This window comes from Nycticebus coucang, chromosome 22 (genome assembly GCF_027406575.1).
Source record: "Nycticebus coucang isolate mNycCou1 chromosome 22, mNycCou1.pri, whole genome shotgun sequence".
In the NCBI taxonomy this organism is placed as follows: Eukaryota; Metazoa; Chordata; class Mammalia; order Primates; family Lorisidae; genus Nycticebus; species Nycticebus coucang.
This window is the reverse complement of record NC_069801.1, coordinates 5,849,960-5,867,323: the sequence shown is the minus strand read 5'-3', so window position 1 is coordinate 5,867,323 and position 17,364 is coordinate 5,849,960. Positions and strand designations below refer to the sequence as shown.

At 39.0% G+C, this 17,364-nt stretch overlaps 1 protein-coding gene across 6 annotated transcripts in view; it reads left to right on the top strand.

Annotated features, from left to right (window-relative positions):
- Positions 1-17,364, top strand: part of RERE (arginine-glutamic acid dipeptide repeats) — a 413,923-nt gene that overhangs the window by 187,702 nt on the left and 208,857 nt on the right. For 4 of the 6 annotated variants that reach the window (XM_053575356.1, XM_053575353.1, XM_053575351.1 and 1 more), the window contains exon 4: positions 5,053-5,178. The exons of the other annotated variants lie outside the window; for them this stretch is intronic. In XM_053575356.1, the coding sequence (XP_053431331.1) occupies positions 5,053-5,178 (126 nt within the window). The remainder of the gene's footprint in view (positions 1-5,052; positions 5,179-17,364) is intronic. 6 annotated transcript variants of the gene reach the window in all.

Here is a 17,364-nt window from a genome sequence, read left to right as displayed (position 1 = left end):
AAAAAAAATAGCTTTGAAATGTCGAGCACTTATGTATTTTATCTTTTTAGCTGTCATAAAATAAAAAGGTTGTTTGGGATTTTAACTGAGAGATGTGTTTCTTTCTCTACACCATCAATGAGAGTTAGCACATTAACATAGTGGCTTTTTGAGTAGAAGGTATACTTGGGGGTTAAACATAACTGAGGGAATGCACTGTGTGGTACTTGTTAGGTATGATACCATGTTAAAGACAATAAAAGCTATTAAGTCAGAACCAGGGATGAGAAGACATTCACCAATAGTCCCCAAGACCGGCATAATGCCAGTTTACTGACCTAGTTCTGTATGAGAGAAGAAGGGACTTTGTATATTATGTGGGGACCTTGGTTGTCTCTAGGGTATGTTCCTCTAGAACCTGGGTTCATGTTGTAGAACATAGCCACTTCTATGTCCTGGTCTGTGTCTGCTTTCCCACCAAGCTATTAATAAACAGTCTTAAAAATGTATTTTGGATGATGTATGATTTTGCTTATGGCATCTGCTTTATTGATATTTAACTGTCAAAACACATGTGGACCCCACCATCCTATACGGATAGATATAGTATTTAGAGCCCAACTTTCACAAGGGTAGGTGGAGGCCATGATAGTACAAAGTAAGTAAGTTCCTAACTGAGCCGAGATTTTTAAAGGTAGCATTTTCAAGGAAAGTGACTTATGGATTCTGTTAGCCTACTTTCATTCTCTTAGGAAGTCTTCATTTCATTGTGCTTGTTTACAGTCTGGGAGATCTTTTTTTATTTGAATACATTGACCAAAATATCTATGATAAAAAGTAGTCAAAAGCAGGGGCTTAAAAGAGAGATAATGTGGAATTATGGACAGCACACGCTCAGAAGCGGGAGAAGGAAGGATCATTAGTTAAATAAGGTAGCTTTGCACTGTGGTTTTCTGAAGTAAATAGTGAGATAACTGGCAAAGTATTCATTTAGCTCTTTGAAAAAATAGTAATATGGAATGGTAATCTATGATCGTTGGGGCCTGTCATGAAAAGGTCAATTGAGCCAAATTTCTTTTTTAGACTTTAGAGTTGGGAAACTGAGAGCCTGAGGTAGTAAGCAGAGGGACAAAGCTGGAAGGATAAATCAGGCATTGACTTAATGTAGAGAACGAGGTTGGTGCAGGCCTCGCCACACTGATGTGGCGGGGAAGGACACCAGGGACTGTAGCTGTGGGAGAGCAGCAGACCAAGGAAGTGCCCTGCGGATGCTCCCCCACTGGTGGTCCCTAAGTGAAGGCCTTTGCTTGGGTCAGCTTGAGTGGATCTTCATTAATTGTACCTGGAAGAGCCTAGTATAACAAATTCAGTCCTCCCCCTGCTTCCCTCCATGGCTTTTATAGGTCACCAGTGTGACTCAGTTTGCTTAGAGGATGTTCTTCCTGAATGAGTCAATATCACAAAAAAGCATTATATGCAGAGTGTAATCTGGAAAGTTTTGTCTATAATCAGTGCCTCCTATAGGCATTTATTGAAAGCCTACTTTGTATTTAGTGAATTCAACCTACCTTGGAGGTTGTTAGATTAAAAGGTGAAGCCTGCAAAGTATCTCCTGCCCTATAGAATGACAGTGATCGTGGTGTTATAGTATTTGTTGCTCTAAGTTCATGCTTTGTGAGGACACACACATGTGTTTTATTCGTGGCTGTATACGGTATGCTTAAGCATATTGCCTGGCTGTAATGTCCACAGTAAGCATATATTAAATGTTGAGTTAGATACTATTTCAGTGGAAAAAAAAAAATCACTAGATTAGTTTTTTTATAAATTTTAATAGTAGTTTGATACACTGTATACATTAACAAAAACACTAACTTGTCTATTAAATAAGCCAGAGAAGTCTGCTCACTTACATTTGGTTAGCCTGCAGTATGTAGTATTCTATGTACTGAAATAAGGAGTTTAAACGAATGTAGCAGAAGTCATAACATTTTTTAGGCATCATGATATTCTGTTTTGAATTTTCTACAGGAGTGACTTTCAGTAAAGGTAAATGAGGGCTGGGGATATATGTGAACATCCCCGAAAAGAGCAGCGGTTATGAAAAATGCCTTATGGTATGGTGATTTGTTTCTGTGTGAAATAGCAGCTGTTTTTCTGTTCGTATTTTTAATAGTCCCTCGAGTTAGGCCTGCAGGATTGAGTGTTCGTTCACTAGTTCTTCTCTTTACCTTCTTGGTTTATGCCCTGTAAAAAGGTCAGTACCACCTAATTATACCTTTGTGACTTATGTGGAGTGTTGGATAATGAAGTAAAAACTTTAAAGTTTGTTATGAAGTATTTCAGTTTATAGCTATCATATGTAAGGACTAAATGGCCTTTTGACATATAAATATGAACTTTATAATTTAATTCTTTAAGAGCCAAGTAGTAGGATGCAAAGTTCTTAGCCCCAGGTTGATGGACACAGAGGAGGTGGTCGTTGGGTATCTAATCTATACCCAACCCACCCACCCCCAAATTACGGAGCAGTGATATTGAAAGATTTTTTGAGGCTGGGTGTGGTGGCTTCATCACTCTGGGAGGCTGAAGTGAGAGGATTCCTTGAGCTCAGGAATTCAAGACCAGACTGAGGGAGAGTGGGACCCCCTCTCTACTAAAAATAGAAAAATTAGTGGGATGTTGTGGTGGGCACCTACTGTCCCAGCTACTCAGGAGGCTGAGGCAGAGGGATTGCTTGAACCCAGGAGATTCAGGCTGCTGTGAGTGAGGCTGATTCCATGCCCTCTAGTCTGGGCAACAGAGTGAGACTCTGTCTCAAAATAAAATAAAATAAATAATAATAATAATAAGTTTAAACCACCACATCGTTTTTTCACATGTAGATGTCAGCTTATACGTGGACAGAGTAATATTCACCCAAGTAGAAGTCAGAGTGAAGCCTTGGGAACAAATAATCTTTATGCAGCTTCTCAGCAGGATAGGCTACTTGGAATTTTAAGTTTTATTTGTTCATGATTGCTGTGAGGTTGGCTAATTCATTTTCTTCTGACTTAATTGAGCTTTGGGACTTTATTTAAGGAACCACTGAAAAAGTTTTGTTTAATTATATGTACTTCCATAAGATATTTATCTAAAAATGTCCTCTCTTCAACTTGTTACCTATATGTAAAATTTTTTCAATGCAGAAGACTCTAGGTATTCTAATTTTTTTTTTTTTAAAGGAGCATAAGAAAGTTTGAGGCAATCTGATAATTGCAGAGATCTACTGTACAAGAATATTGGCAAAGTCTTGTCCTTCAAACTTGAATCATTAGACCTGGAAATTTGTCATTCGTATGTATACGTAGATACTTGTATTAAGAATCAACTCAATAGTCCAAGAAAAACCTGTTCGGAGTACTGAAAAAAATTAAGGAAACTGAGATAATACTGACCTTTTCTGATACTGTATGTAAAAACAATGATACATGTGCTTTGAAAAAAAAATACCATTTTAAAATGATTAAATTGTTCTGTTCATTACTTGAACTGTTTGCATAAATAATGCCAAATGTTTAGAAATGCTTTCCTAGGTTTTTTTTTTTTTTAATTTTTAAAACTTCAAACCATTAATTTGAATGCATAAGCCTTTTGAGTGGTCTGGTGTAAGGGATTAACCAGAAATCCATTTTTATTTTGATGCTTATGGCAAAAATATTGAATATACTGTACATTTAAGTGAACAGTCGAGTCTTTGATTTGGAATTTGTGGTGCTGGTAGGGCAAGGAGGAAAGTGTGTGACGAGAGGGTTATGGCTACTAACACTTGAAACCTTCTCTGTTGTCACTAAAGCCTTGGGAAGTTTACTGGGTAGAGCCCGGGATGGACTCTGGGTGATAATCTTTTGAGAAGGAAAAGAAAAGAAAATGATCATGAGAAAACATTTTTATTATTAGCTTATTTTCCTGTTATTTGTCTTTTAAAAGAGACCTTCAGAAATAAGTAGGAAGTGTATTAAAATTGTGGTTTACAGAAAGTTGTTAGAGAGTGATTCTTTGCTTCTCAAAAGGAATTATATGTAACAGGATACCTTAATGACTTAATATTAAAAAATTTATCTGTAATTTTAAAAGAATTTTAAAAACAGAGTTTCTTATGAATATTTCTGTTTTATGGGGTTTTTAAAGTTCATTTAAACTAAATCAGATCAGTTAGTTTCTAGAACAATGTTACCTGCTCTCAACATTTGAAGAGACATATTCAGTCTGTTCTTTGAGGCGTCTTTTTGGTGCTTATGAGGACTGCGGTGGCTTTCAGAAGTTGCTCTCCAATCTTTCATGGCTGGTTTTAAGTGTTTTCAAACTTAATTTAAAAAAAGACTTATGATACATACTAAACTGGTTTTGCCTATAAAAAGAAATAATGTCTCTTCTGAACTTTATGCTCTGTGGCTATTCACTATACTTACCTAGTGGGCATTTTGAAAAAATTATCAGACATTTGAATGCTGTCTTTTTTGTTTGTTTGTTTGTTTTTAGGCCTTTGCATATTTACCTTGCCTTTACCTTTATAAAATTAAACTTGAGCTTTGAGAAAACGGCAGGGTCTTTTTCTGGCCAAGCTCACGCCTTGACTGTCTCCTTGTTAAGTCACTCGTCCTTCGTCTCCAGCGTCTCTCATTAGAAGCTCTTCCGGAAGCTCGGGTTGTCGCTGCGGTGCATTTCACTGCTGTGTTTATGCGGCACCACTGAGCTTCTGCTGTCACTATAAGCAGAGCATGCCACTGTCACGCGTGCTTTGGCATCGTGTCACGTGTTAACTTGGTTATTTTGAGGGGCACACACCATACTGCTTTATGACAGGACCCAGATGAAAGTGTAGAGCTAGAGGGTTATGTGTTTGTTCAAACTGAAATAAACAGCTTTGATTAATGCAGAAAGATTAACTTTCTTGGTAGAATAAATTTTCTGAGTTCAGAGGCCATCTGCTAAAGGACTTTGGCAGATACTTACTTGTGTGCTGAGTGCCCCTAATAACCAGGGTGTGATGAGGCATTGGGCGCGTTGACTTAACACTGTTTTCTTTTTTAGGTCCACACCTCCCAGGCCTGCTGCAGATCTCCAACTCCTGCTTTGTGTGACCCCCCAGCATGCTCTCTGCCCGTGGCATCACAGCCCCCACAACATCTTTCTGAAGCCGGGAGAGGGCCTGTAGGGGTAAGGAGAATCCCGTTTTTAAAAGCTATCAGTATTTTATATCCCATAGGGTATAAAATAGGAATATTACCTCCCTCCCCAGCGCCCCTTTAAAAATGTGCTGTATTATATGTGTTTTTTAAAGTAGTAACAAGTACATGCACAGAGGAAGCAAAATACGGGACTTGCCTTACCCCTCTAGGACAGTTCCAGAAGTTAGTGGGGTTTGGTGAAAGGGTATTTTGGCACCAGCAGAGAGCATGCTGGGCTGCTGCAAGGAGCAGGAGCTGGCAATCAGCAGCGAGTATGGATGTTGGCAACTGAACTGGGGCTTACAGGGGGTAAGTTTGAGTCCATTTGTGCAACGTGCATTTCCCCGGGCTCATTGGGACTCATGGTCCACCAGTCTAAACTATTTTTGTTGCTGTCCTCTTGGTGATGTTTTATAGGATATTGCTCAGAAATAGTGAGGCTTTTCTGCAGTGCTAGATGTAGAACAAGCCCTCCAAAATGCTTGAGATGGGTGTAGCTATACCTCTTGACAGCTCCACTCTGGGAATTCTTTGGTATGTGAGAGACAGCAAAATGCAGTGACCCAGTGCTTTACCCCTTATAGCATTTCTACCTCTTTATCGGAGTACATGCATATCTTCCTTTTTCTTCTTTTAGGAAGATTCAATGGTAAAATTTTCTGAAAGACAGGTATTTGTCATTCTAAATGATTATTGGGTACCCAAGACTTGTTAGTCACTAAAGAAGTATAATTTTAATCACTAAAATCAGTGTAAAGAAGTGACTGCTGGGCTCCATTCATACTGAATCAGGGAATAATACATGAGAACAGCTCTCTCTCTCTCTCTCACTCTCACACACACACACACACACACACACACACACACACACACGGAAGGTGTAGTGTAAGATAGCAGTGTCTCAGGGCTGAGGAGAGAGAGTGCTCTCGGTGGGCACTCAGGGAAGTTCTGTGAAGGTAGCTAAGTTTTGAGGAACTAAGTGTGTTTTTGACACGTTAGTGACGTATGGATAGGCAGAATGGAGGAACCTTCCCAGGTGGACTTGTCAACCTATCTCTGAGCAGTGCAGGCAGTGAGCCTGTCGAGTCTGGGAGTCGTGAGAAGATGACCCACAGGACGTCACTGAAGAGCACAGGTTAGTGGGTCTCGGGAAGCAGAGGTGGAGACTTAGAATGGGACCTGTTCACAGACCATCTTCAAGGTTAGACAAGTTAAGATTTTTATGTGATGGGTAGTAGACAGCTTTTGCAGGCTTTATATTCCAGGCCAGCCAACTTGCAAAACACTGCTTCAGAAGATTGACTGGGCAGCTGGGTATAATGGGAAAGATGGTAGAAGTTCCAGTTAGGAAGCCAGGTCTGTCGTTCATGGGTAAGATGAAAAGGACCAAGATAGTGAAGATGGGATATCAGTAATTATAACAAAATCAGGAGAAACTGTTACAGCAACAATATGATGTTTATATAGCTGCTCATGTAATTATTTCCGAATTAGACCCAAAGAAAGGTTCACATCATGGAGGCTTTGGAATTCTTGAAATAATAGCCATTCACGGTGGAGGGTAGACCCCAGTGTAGTGGATAAAACTGGTTTTAATCCCTGGAGAGAGATACTGACATCTTAAGGAACAAATTAATAGAGTCCCAGTATGACTACTTACAAAGCTTTAGCCTTTACAGTTACTAAGAAATGGATTTTATCCTTCAGGCTGATATGTTCTTGTTTTATTCTCTAATCAATGTGGATGTCATTGTTAGACTGTTTTTATTTAGTCACTAACCCAGATCAGCTGAATGGATTATAAATTTTGCCCATAGTAACATTGATTTTTAGTAAACTTCTATGTTGGAATTAGTGATGACTGGTGTTTTTTTTTTTTGTTTTTTGTTTTTTTTTGGCACTAGAAGTTTTGATTCTACTGATTATAAATTTTGCCCATAGTAACATTGATTTTTAGTAAACTTCTATGTTGGAATTAGTGATGACTGGTGTTTATTTTTTTTTGGCATTTGAAGTTTTGATTCTACTGAAGTTTTGTTCATGATGGTAGAGCACTCGGATACATCGTATGAGGTTTGAGAAGATTTTGTAGTAAGCTGACAAATCTTTCAGTCACAGTGATGCTGCATAAAGCTTCCTGTTCTGATTGTTCTTCAACGATGCTTCATGCTGTCAAAGTCATTTGAGCTGGATCTGAATCGGATCCAGTTGGCAGAGCTCCCCCCATGTGTGGAGAGCTCATAAATTCTGCAGGCACACAGATCTAATACAGTGTAATGAGAGAGCTGCTGGGAGAAAAAATTGATTACAGGGTTGCAGACAATATCATTAACATTTCTTGCCATGATACACCAGATGTCTTCCCTAATAGACGATTTTTGTTAATTTAGTTTTTATAGGATAACATTGATTGCATCATAATTTAACTTTTTTGCATATTCAGGTATATGTGATCTGTGTTTCTATCGTAATGATGGAGTAAACTCATCAGATTTAATTTTATAGATTTTTAACTTATCTGTTCATTTTTGTATTTGTGCTGGAGAGACATTTTTATTATTACTGAATACATGTTAACTTGGATGTTCTCTAGCAAAAAGTATAGTGTTCGCTGGTGGTGGTGGTGGTGGTGGGGAGTAGTGAGGGAGGTATAAAGACAAAGATAACGTGGCCCAAATCCTCCCTGGACTGGTCAGCGAGGACCCCACTCCTGGAGGATTTGTGTAGAAGCTACATGGCAGCATGGCAGAGTCTCAGTCCAGCCAAAGGAGAAAAAGGGCAGCTTTTCTAGGGGACTTAAAATGCATATTTATTTGCTTTGTTGTGTTATGAATGTGGCAGTGCACACCGGGGTTCTTGTTGGCTGCACCCTCTTCTTCCTCACTAGGTGATCAGGGGCTACTAAGGGCCCTTAGTTACTTTAGCGTTTTTATGCTTTTAGCCTCATCTTTTTGTTTGACCTCTGGTGAGTGGGCAGCACTGTAAGGTGGTTTGAGCTGTGTTACTTCATTCATTACCGTTTTCTTTTTTTTAATTTTGGATTAATATGAGGGTACATCTGAGTAGGTTACATTGTTTGCATTTGTAAGATAAAGTCTGAGTTGCCGTTGAGTCCTTCACCCAGGAAGTGTTCCAAATGCCTGTGTTGTACCCAGTAGGGGGGAACTTAATGGCCCTTGCGCCCTTCTTGACTTTGAATTGTTTTTCTCTTGTATGGGCCTAAAGTTGTTCATCTACTAGTTTTAATACATGGGATGCTTGTTCTTCCATTCTTGAAATACTTTGGAGAGTCTTCAGATCCATCTGGGTAAATACAAAACATGCAGAGTCTCCTCCTCTCTTCATGGGCAAGTAGTATTCCATGATATACATGCACCACAGTTTATTAGTCCATTCATGTGTTGACGGGCACTTGGGTTGTTTCCACATCTCTGTAATGATGAATTGAGCTGCTTTAAACATTTGAGTGCAAATGTCCTTATGATAAAATGATAAAATTCTAACAGCAACACACATACCCACACAAAGTCATGGAAACTAAACCACCTTTTGCTGAATGGTAGTCACAGAGGAGAAAAAGAAGGAAATCATTAGATACCCTGAACAAAATGTTATTTTTAGTTTTGGTACATGTTAGAGAACTTTTTTACTCTTGACGTGTTTCTTTTAATACAGAACACATTAATTAATCATGTTAATCTTTTTAATCCTTAGTTTTACCTCTTATAGATAAAATGCTACTATCTACATCAAATAGTTATTGCAAAAATTAAAGTAATTCATTAAGTTCCTTAGCACAATACTTAGCATATAACAAGCATACATTCAGCATTATCTATTATTATATAATACTTTTTGATTTATACAAATTCTGCTTTTAACTTATTAGTTTTCTAGATATTCTTAATCTGAGGTTCACAGGCCTCTGGTTTGGTCTCTGGGTTTAAAAGGGTCTGAACTTTCTGAAATTCCTTGCAAAGTCTTACATTTATGTGCGTTTTTCTGGAAAGAGGATCTATAATTTTGACTATGGATGCTTTATCAATAGATTGCTAAAATAATGGAAATAATTTAAAAATTAAGGTTAAAAATTGCTGCTCTTTAATGGTTCTGCATGGGTCATTTAAAACCTCAAATCAGATCTTTTTGTTTTGAGAGACAGAGTCTCACTTTGTTGCCCTTGGTAGAGTGCCTGTGGCGACATAGCTCGCAGCAAGCAGCAAGCTCAAACTCCTGGGCTCAAGGGATTCCCTTTGCCTCAGCCTAAGGAAGTAAACTGACATTGAGCTTGACTTTGTGCCAGGCACTGCTTTGGTCTTTTTACCTAGCGTAATCTATCTAATCTCCGCACACGCATGTTCTGTGATATTTACTTCATTTGGCAGACAGGAAAACTTCAGGCTCACATTTGCATAAAAATCTTGTCTTTGGTGAGAGACAGGCTTGAGGCTCACATCTGGGGAATTCGCCCTAGCCTGGATCCTCTTTCTTGCCCTCTGGGTTGATTTCTGTGATTCCTGAGCCATCCTTGTCTTGTCGCCCACCTTTGCTGCCTGGGACTACAGTCACCTGATATGTTTTTAGAGATTGGTGAGGGTGGGGGTGCGTCTCGAACTGCTGAGCTTAGGCGATCTGCCTGCTTCGGCCTCCCAGAGTGCTGGGATTACAGGCATGAGCCACTTCACCTAGCCTTGAAATGCCATTTTGGAAATGAAGCTGATTGTATTTATCCACTTATTGCTGAGGAGGAACTCTTACCCGGTTACTTGTTTAGCTGTGCAAGAGTTTTTGAGGCTTATTTTCTGTGGCTTCTCCACTTGATATAAAGTATACCAAAAATAACCATTGAGAAAGAACACGAGAGGATTCTACCTTTTTCATTTGACTATAGTAAAAGGTCTTAAAATGACTGGAGTTTTAGAAGAATTGCTAATACAAATGCTGGGATTAATCCAGCTAACCTGAATGAATGATGATTCCTAGTCCTTGAATTTTAATGTAACAAGTTGTAAAAATTCTTTAAGCATCCAACTGACCTATAATGCAAAGGCCATCTGATACCAGTGTTGGAGAACATGGACCCTGCTTTGAGAGCAGTTCTTTTCACCTGGAGCAGTTGTTTTTATGCCTTCTTCCCCATAAAAATGGAATGTCAGCTTATTTGGTTTTAAGACTATCCTTCCATCATATTCAGCAAGTCACATTTTCAGAACACAGATTCCAGTAATTCTGTGCTTTCATAGCTGCCTATGGCTTAAGCAGACCTTTTGTGACCGTAGGTATATATTAGATGTGGTGATCCTTTACGAGTTTTATTGAGCTTCCTGTTCTTTCAGGGATAATTCGTTGCTCTTTATTACTTACAGGTACTGTTAGGCCTTTCAACCCTGCCTTATTTGGGGGTGTTTTGTATTGTTATATTGAAAAATACCTAAACAAATATGTGGAGCTTCCAAGCTTTACAAGTTACCCAGAATTAGTTTTACCAATAGAATGCCAAAGACATTTTAGGCCACAGAAATAAGCAATGCAATTTTATTTAGCCTAACTTTGATTTTAGCATTATTCTTCACTTAGGATATCATAATATTTTTTTCTTTCTTGTTTTTTTTTTTTTTTTGTAGAGACAGAGTCTCACTTTATGGCTCTCGGTAGAGTGCCGTGGCCTCACATAGCTCACAGCAACCTCCAACTCCTGGGCTTAAGCGATTCTCTTGTCTCAGCCTCCCGAGTAGCTGGGACTAGGCACTCGCCACAACGCCCAGCTATTTTTTGGTTGCAGTTTGAACCCGCCACCCTCGGTATATGGGGCTGGCGCCTTACCGACTGAGCCACAGGCGCCGCCCAGGATATCATAGTATTTTTAATGGCAGTGTCTTCTATAAACATCAAGGCCTTTTAAGGAAGAAGAGATAACAGTCTTTCCTAGCGGTACCAGATTTTCCTGAAGAATGAGGTTTAAGTGATACACTGTAGAAACTATTACGCATCATGCCTGAAAGAGGCATTTTCTGTTATATCTTTAATCCCATGATGCATAATTAGGTTGAATATCAGATATTTTCTCCCATCCTAAAATGAAGCTTCCTCCTTTTATCCCAAAATGTATTCTCTAAATGACAATCTGAGAATAGAAAATCTTAGATTTGAGCGGCGCCTGTGGCTCAGTGAGTAGGGCGCCAGCCCCATATGCTGAGGGTGGCGGGTTCAAACCCAGCTCCGGCCAAACTGCAACCAAAAAATAGCCAGGCGTTGTAGCGGGTGCCTGTAGTCCCAGCTGCTCGGGAGGCTGAGGCAAGAGAATCGCGTAAGCCCAAGAGTTAGAGGTTGCTGTGAGCCGTGTGACACCATGGCACTCTACCCGAGGGCGGTACAGTGAGACTCTGTCTCTACAAAAAAAAAAAAGGAAATCTTAGATTTTTCAGTCTGTGCATAGTGTTCCTTTTTAGGATCTGGCAACTCATTTTCAAGAAATAAGTTGTCTGAAAGGAATAGAAGTTTATATATTTCTATCGTTTCAGTAGATTTAAAGTTACTCCCTTTGCCCCCCACCCCCAGCTCATCCCTCCTTATTCCATTGAAATTCTTTTTTTTTTTTTTTTTTTTTTATTGTTGGGGATTCATTGAGGGTACAATAAGCCAGGTCACACTGATTGCAATTGTTAGGTAAAGTCCCTCTTGCAATCATGTCTTGCCCCCATAAAGTGTGACACACACCAAGGCCCCACCCACCTCCCTCCTTCCCTCTTTCTGTCCCCCCCCCATAACCATAATTGTCATTAATTGTCCTCATATCAAAATTGAGTACATAGGATTCATGCTTCTCCATTCTTGTGATGCTTTACTAAGAATAATGTCTTCCACGTCCATCCAGGTTAATACGAAGGATGTAAAGTCTCCATTTTTTTTAATGGCTGAATAGTATTCCATAATATACATATACCACAGCTTGTTAATCCATTCCTGGGTTGGTGGGCATTTAGGCTGTTTCCACATTTTGGCGATTGTAAATTGAGCTGCAATAAACAGTCTAGTACAAGTGTCCTTATGATAAAAGGATTTCTTTCCTTCTGGGTAGATGCCCAGTAATGGGATTGCAGGATCAAATGGGAGGTCTAGCTTGAGTGCTTTGAGGTTTCTCCATACTTCCTTCCAGAAAGGTTGTACTAGTTTGCAGTCCCACCAGCAGTGTAAAAGTGTTCCCTTCTCTCCACATCCACGCCAGCATCTGCAGTTTTGAGATTTTGTGATGTGGGCCATTCTCACTGGGGTTAGATGATATCTCGGGGTTGTTTTGATTTGCATTTCTCTAATATATAGAGATGATGAACATTTTTTCATGTGTTTGTTAGCCATTCGTCTGTCGTCTTTAGAGAAAGTTCTTTTTTTTTTTTTTTTTATTGTTGGGGATTCATTGAGGGTACAATAAGCCAGTTACACTGATTGCAATTGTTAGGGAGAAAGTTCTATTCATGTCTCTTGCCCATTGATATAAGGGATTGTTGGCTTTTTTCATGTGGATTAACTTGAGTTCTCTATAGATCCTAGTTATCAAGCTTTTGTCTGATTGAAAATATGCAAATATCCTTTCCCATTGTGTAGGTTGTCTCTTTGCTTTGGTTATTGTCTCCTTAGCTGTACAGAAGCTTTTCAGTTTAATGAAGTCCCATTTGTTTATTTTTGTTGTTGTTGCAATTGCCATGGCAGTCTTCTTCATGAAGTCTTTCCCCAGGCCAATATCTTCCAGTGTTTTTCCTATGCTTTCTTGGAGGATTTTTATTGTTTCATGCCTTAAGTTTAAGTCCTTTATCCATCTTGAATCAATTTTTGTGAGTGGGGAAAGGTGTGGGTCCAGTTTCAGTCTTTTACACGTAGACATCCAGTTCTCCCAACACCATTTATTGAATAGGGAGTCTTTTCCCCCAAGGTATGTTCTTGTTTGGTTTATCAAAGATTAGGTGGTTGTAAAATGTTAGTTTCATTTCTTGGTTTTCAATTCTATTCCAAGTGTCTATGTCTCTGTTTTTGTGCCAGTACCATGCTGTCTTGAGCACTATGGCTTTGTAGTACAGACTGAAATCTGGTAGGCTGATGCCCCCAGCTTTATTTTTGTTACAGAGAACTGCCTTAGCTATACGGGGTTTTTTCCGGTTCCATACAAAACGCAGAATCATTTTTTCCAAATCTTGAAAGTACGATGTTGGTATTTTGATAGGAATGGCATTGAATAGGTAGATTGCTTTGGGAACTATAGACATTTTAACAATGTTGATTCTTCCCATCCATGAGCATGGTATGTTCTTCCATTTGTTAATATCCTCTGCTATTTCCTTTCTGAGGAGTTCATAGTTTTCTTTATAGAGGTCCTTCACCTCCTTCGTTAGGTATATTCCTAGGTATTTCATTTTCTTTGAGACTATGGTGAAGGGAGTTGTGTCCTTAATTAGCTTCTCATCTTGACTGTTATTGGTGTACACAAAGGCTACTGACTTGTGGACATTGATTTTATGTCCTGAAACATTACTGTATTTTTTGATGACTTCTAGGAGTCTTGTGGTTGAGTCTTTGGGGTTCTCTAAGTATAAGATCATGTCGTCAGCAAAGAGGGAGAGTTTGACCTCCTCTGCTCCCATTTGGATTCCCTTTATTTCCTTGTCTTGCCTAATTGTATTGGCTAGAACTTCCAGCACTACGTTGAATAGTAAAGGTGACAGAGGACAACCTTGTCTGGTTCCAGTTCTAAGAGGAAAAGCTTTCAGTTTTAGTCCATTCAGTAAAATATTGGCTGTGGGTTTGTCATAGATAGCTTCAATCAGTTTTAGAAATGTGCCACCTATGCCTATACTCTTCAGTGTTCTAATTAGAAAAGGATGCTGGATTTTATCAAATGCTTTTTCTGCATCTATTGAGAGGATCATGTGATCTTTATTTTTGCCTCTGTTAATATGGTGGATAATGTTTATAGACTTGTGTATGTTAAACCACCCTTGCCTCCCTGGGATGAAGCCTACTTGGTGATGATGATAAGCTGTAATCTGTTGGCTAGGATTTTGTTGAGAATTTTCGCGTCTATGTTCATGAGTGAGATTGGTCTGAAATTCTCCTTTTTGTTTGGGTCTTTTCCTGGTTTTGGTATCAGGGTGATGTTTGCTTCATAGAATGTGTTGGGGAAGATTCCTTCTTCCTCAATTTTTTGGAATAATTTCTGCAGTACAGGAATAAGCTCTTCCTTGAAGGTTTGATAGAATTCTGGAGTGAAGCCATCTGGACCAGGGCATTTTTTGGTTGGAAGATTTTTTATTGTTTCTTTGATCTCAGTGCTTGAAATTGGTCTGTTCAGGAACTCTATTTCTTCCTGGCTGAGTCTAGGGAGAGGGTGTGATTCCAAATATTGATCCTTTTCTTTCACATTGTCAAATTTCTGGGCATAGAGTTTCTGGTAGTATTCAAAGATGATCTCTTGTATCTCTGTGGGATCAGCTGTTATTTCCCCTTTATCATTTCTGATTGAGGTTACTAGAGATTTTACTTTTCTATTCCTCGTTAGTCTGGCCAGTGGTTTATCTATTTTATTTATTTTTTCAAAAAACCAACTCCTTGTTTCATTAATTTTCTGAATGATTCTTTTGTTTTCAATTTCATTGATCTCTGATTTGATTTTGGATATTTCTTTTCTTCTACTGAGTTTAGGCTTAGATTGTTCTTCTTTTTCCAATTCCATAAGATCTCTTGTGAGATTGTTGATGTGCTCTCTTTCTAAAGTTTTTCGAATGTAGGCATCTAAAGCGATGAATTTTCCTCTCAAAACTGCTTTTGCAGTATCCCAGAGGTTTTGGTAGCTTGTGTCTTCATTGTTGTTATGCTCAAGGAAGTTAATGATTTCCTGTTTTATTTCTTCCTGCACCCATCTGTTATACAACAGAAGATTGTTTAGTTTCCATGCCTTTGGGTGGAGTCGAGCATTTTTGTTAGAGTTGAGTTCCACCTTTAGTGCCTTATGGTCTGAGAAGATACAAGGTAAAATTTCAATTCTTTTGATTCTGTTGATAATTGTTTTGTGTCCCAGGATATGATCAATTTTGGAGAATGTTCCATGGGGTGATGAGAAGAATGTATATTCTTTATCTTTGGGACGGAGTGTTCTATATGCGTCTATCAAGCACAGTTGTTCTAGGGTCTCATTTAAGTCTCTTATATCCTTGTTTAATTTCTGTTTAGAGGATCTGTCCAGCTCTGTAAGAGGAGTGTTAAGGTCCCCTGTTATTATGGTATTATCAGATATCATATTGCTCAGACTGAGTAAGGTCTGTTTCAAGAATCTGGGAGCATTTAAATTGGATGCATAGATATTTAGAATTGAAACGTCTTCTTGTTGTATTTTTCCCTTGACCAATATAAAGTGACCATCTCTGTCTTTTTTGACTTTAGTTGCTTTAAATCCACATGTATCTGAAAATAAGATTGCAACTCCTCTTTTCTTCTGAATTCCATTTGCCTGAAAAATTGTCTTCCAACCCTTGACTCGGAGCTTTAATTTGTCTTTTGAAGCCAGGTGTGTTTCTTGCAGACAGCAAATGGATGGCTTGTGTTTTTTAATCCAGTCAACCAATCTATGTCTCTTCAGTGGGGAATTCAAGCCATTAACATTTATTGAGATAATTGATAAGTGTGGTAGTATTCTATTCATCTTATTTGGTGAGAGTCCATTGCTTAGTTTTATCTTTTGCATCAGTGTGGAGGTTTGGTTCTGTCCTTTAATTTCTGAGTTCTTACTTTGCTGCTGATCCATTGTGGTGGTCAGTGTGCAGAACAGGTTGAAGTATTTCCTGTACAGCTGGTCTTGTTGTGGCGAATTTCCTCAGTGTTTGTATATCCGTAAATGATTTGATTTCTCCATCAATTTTGAAGCTTAGCTTAGCAGGGTACAGAATTCTGGGCTGGAAATTGTTCTAAGTAGATTAAAGGTAGATGACCATTGTCTTCTTGCTTGGAAAGTTTCATTAGAGAAGTCTGCCGTCACTCTGATGGATTTGCCCCTGTAGGTCAACTGGCGCTTACTCCTGGCAGCTTGCAGAATCTTTTCTTTTGTCTTGACTTTGGACAGGTTCATCACAATGTGTCTTGGAGAAGCTCGGTTAGAGTTGAGGCGACCTGGGCTCCGATAGCCCTCTGAAAGCAGTGTGTCAGAATCTTTGGTGATATTTGGGAAATTTTCTTTTATAATATTCTCTAGTATGGCTTCCATTCCTCTGGGGCATTCTTCTTCCCCTTCTGGAATTCCTATAACTCGTATGTTGGAACGCTTCATAAAGTCCCATAATTCTGACAGTGAACGTTCTGCTTTCTCTCTCTTCTTTTCTGCCTCTTTTACTATCTGAGTTATCTCAAAAACTTTGTCTTCTACCTCTGAAATTCTTTCTTCTGCATGGTCTAACCTGTTGCTGATACTTTCCATTGCATCTTTAAGTTCCCTGATTGACTGTTTCATTTCCTTCAGCTCTGCTATATCCTTTTTATATTCTTCATATCGTTCATCTCTGATTTGATTCTGTTTTTGGATTTCCTTTTGGTTATTTTCCACTTTATTAGCAGTTTCCTTCATTGTTTCCATCATTTCTTTCATTGTTTTCAACATGTGTATTCTAAATTCCCTTTCTGTCATTCCTAACATTTCTGTATAGGTGGAATCCTCTGCAGTAGCTACCTCATGGTCCCTTGGCGGGGTTGTTCTGGACTGGTTCTTCATGTTGCCTAGAGTTTTCTGCTGATTCTTCCTCATGAGTGATTTCTTTTATCTGTTTCCTTGCCCTAATTTTCCTTTCACTTCCTCTTGCTCTTTAAGTTCTCGTGCCTGTGAACTAAGGGTTACAGGACCAGAAGGGTGAGAAGGTTTAAGAGCAAAAAAGGGATGAAAGAAAGGAGGACCGAGTGATAAGGAAAAAAAAAAGAAAAATAGAGAAAGGAGAGGGGGTGGGTAAAGGGAATATTGACAAAAAGAAGAGAGGCACAGAAAGAGGGAGACAGAGCAATATAGGTGTACAGTAGGGTACTTTGATACAACCTTTAAAAAAAAACCACCTTCTGGGGGTGCCCAGTTGGGTGGTTCCCTTGAGGTCAGCAGCTCTTTGCTAACCTGATCAGATATAGTACCCCACCTCCACCAAGTAGAGAGGAA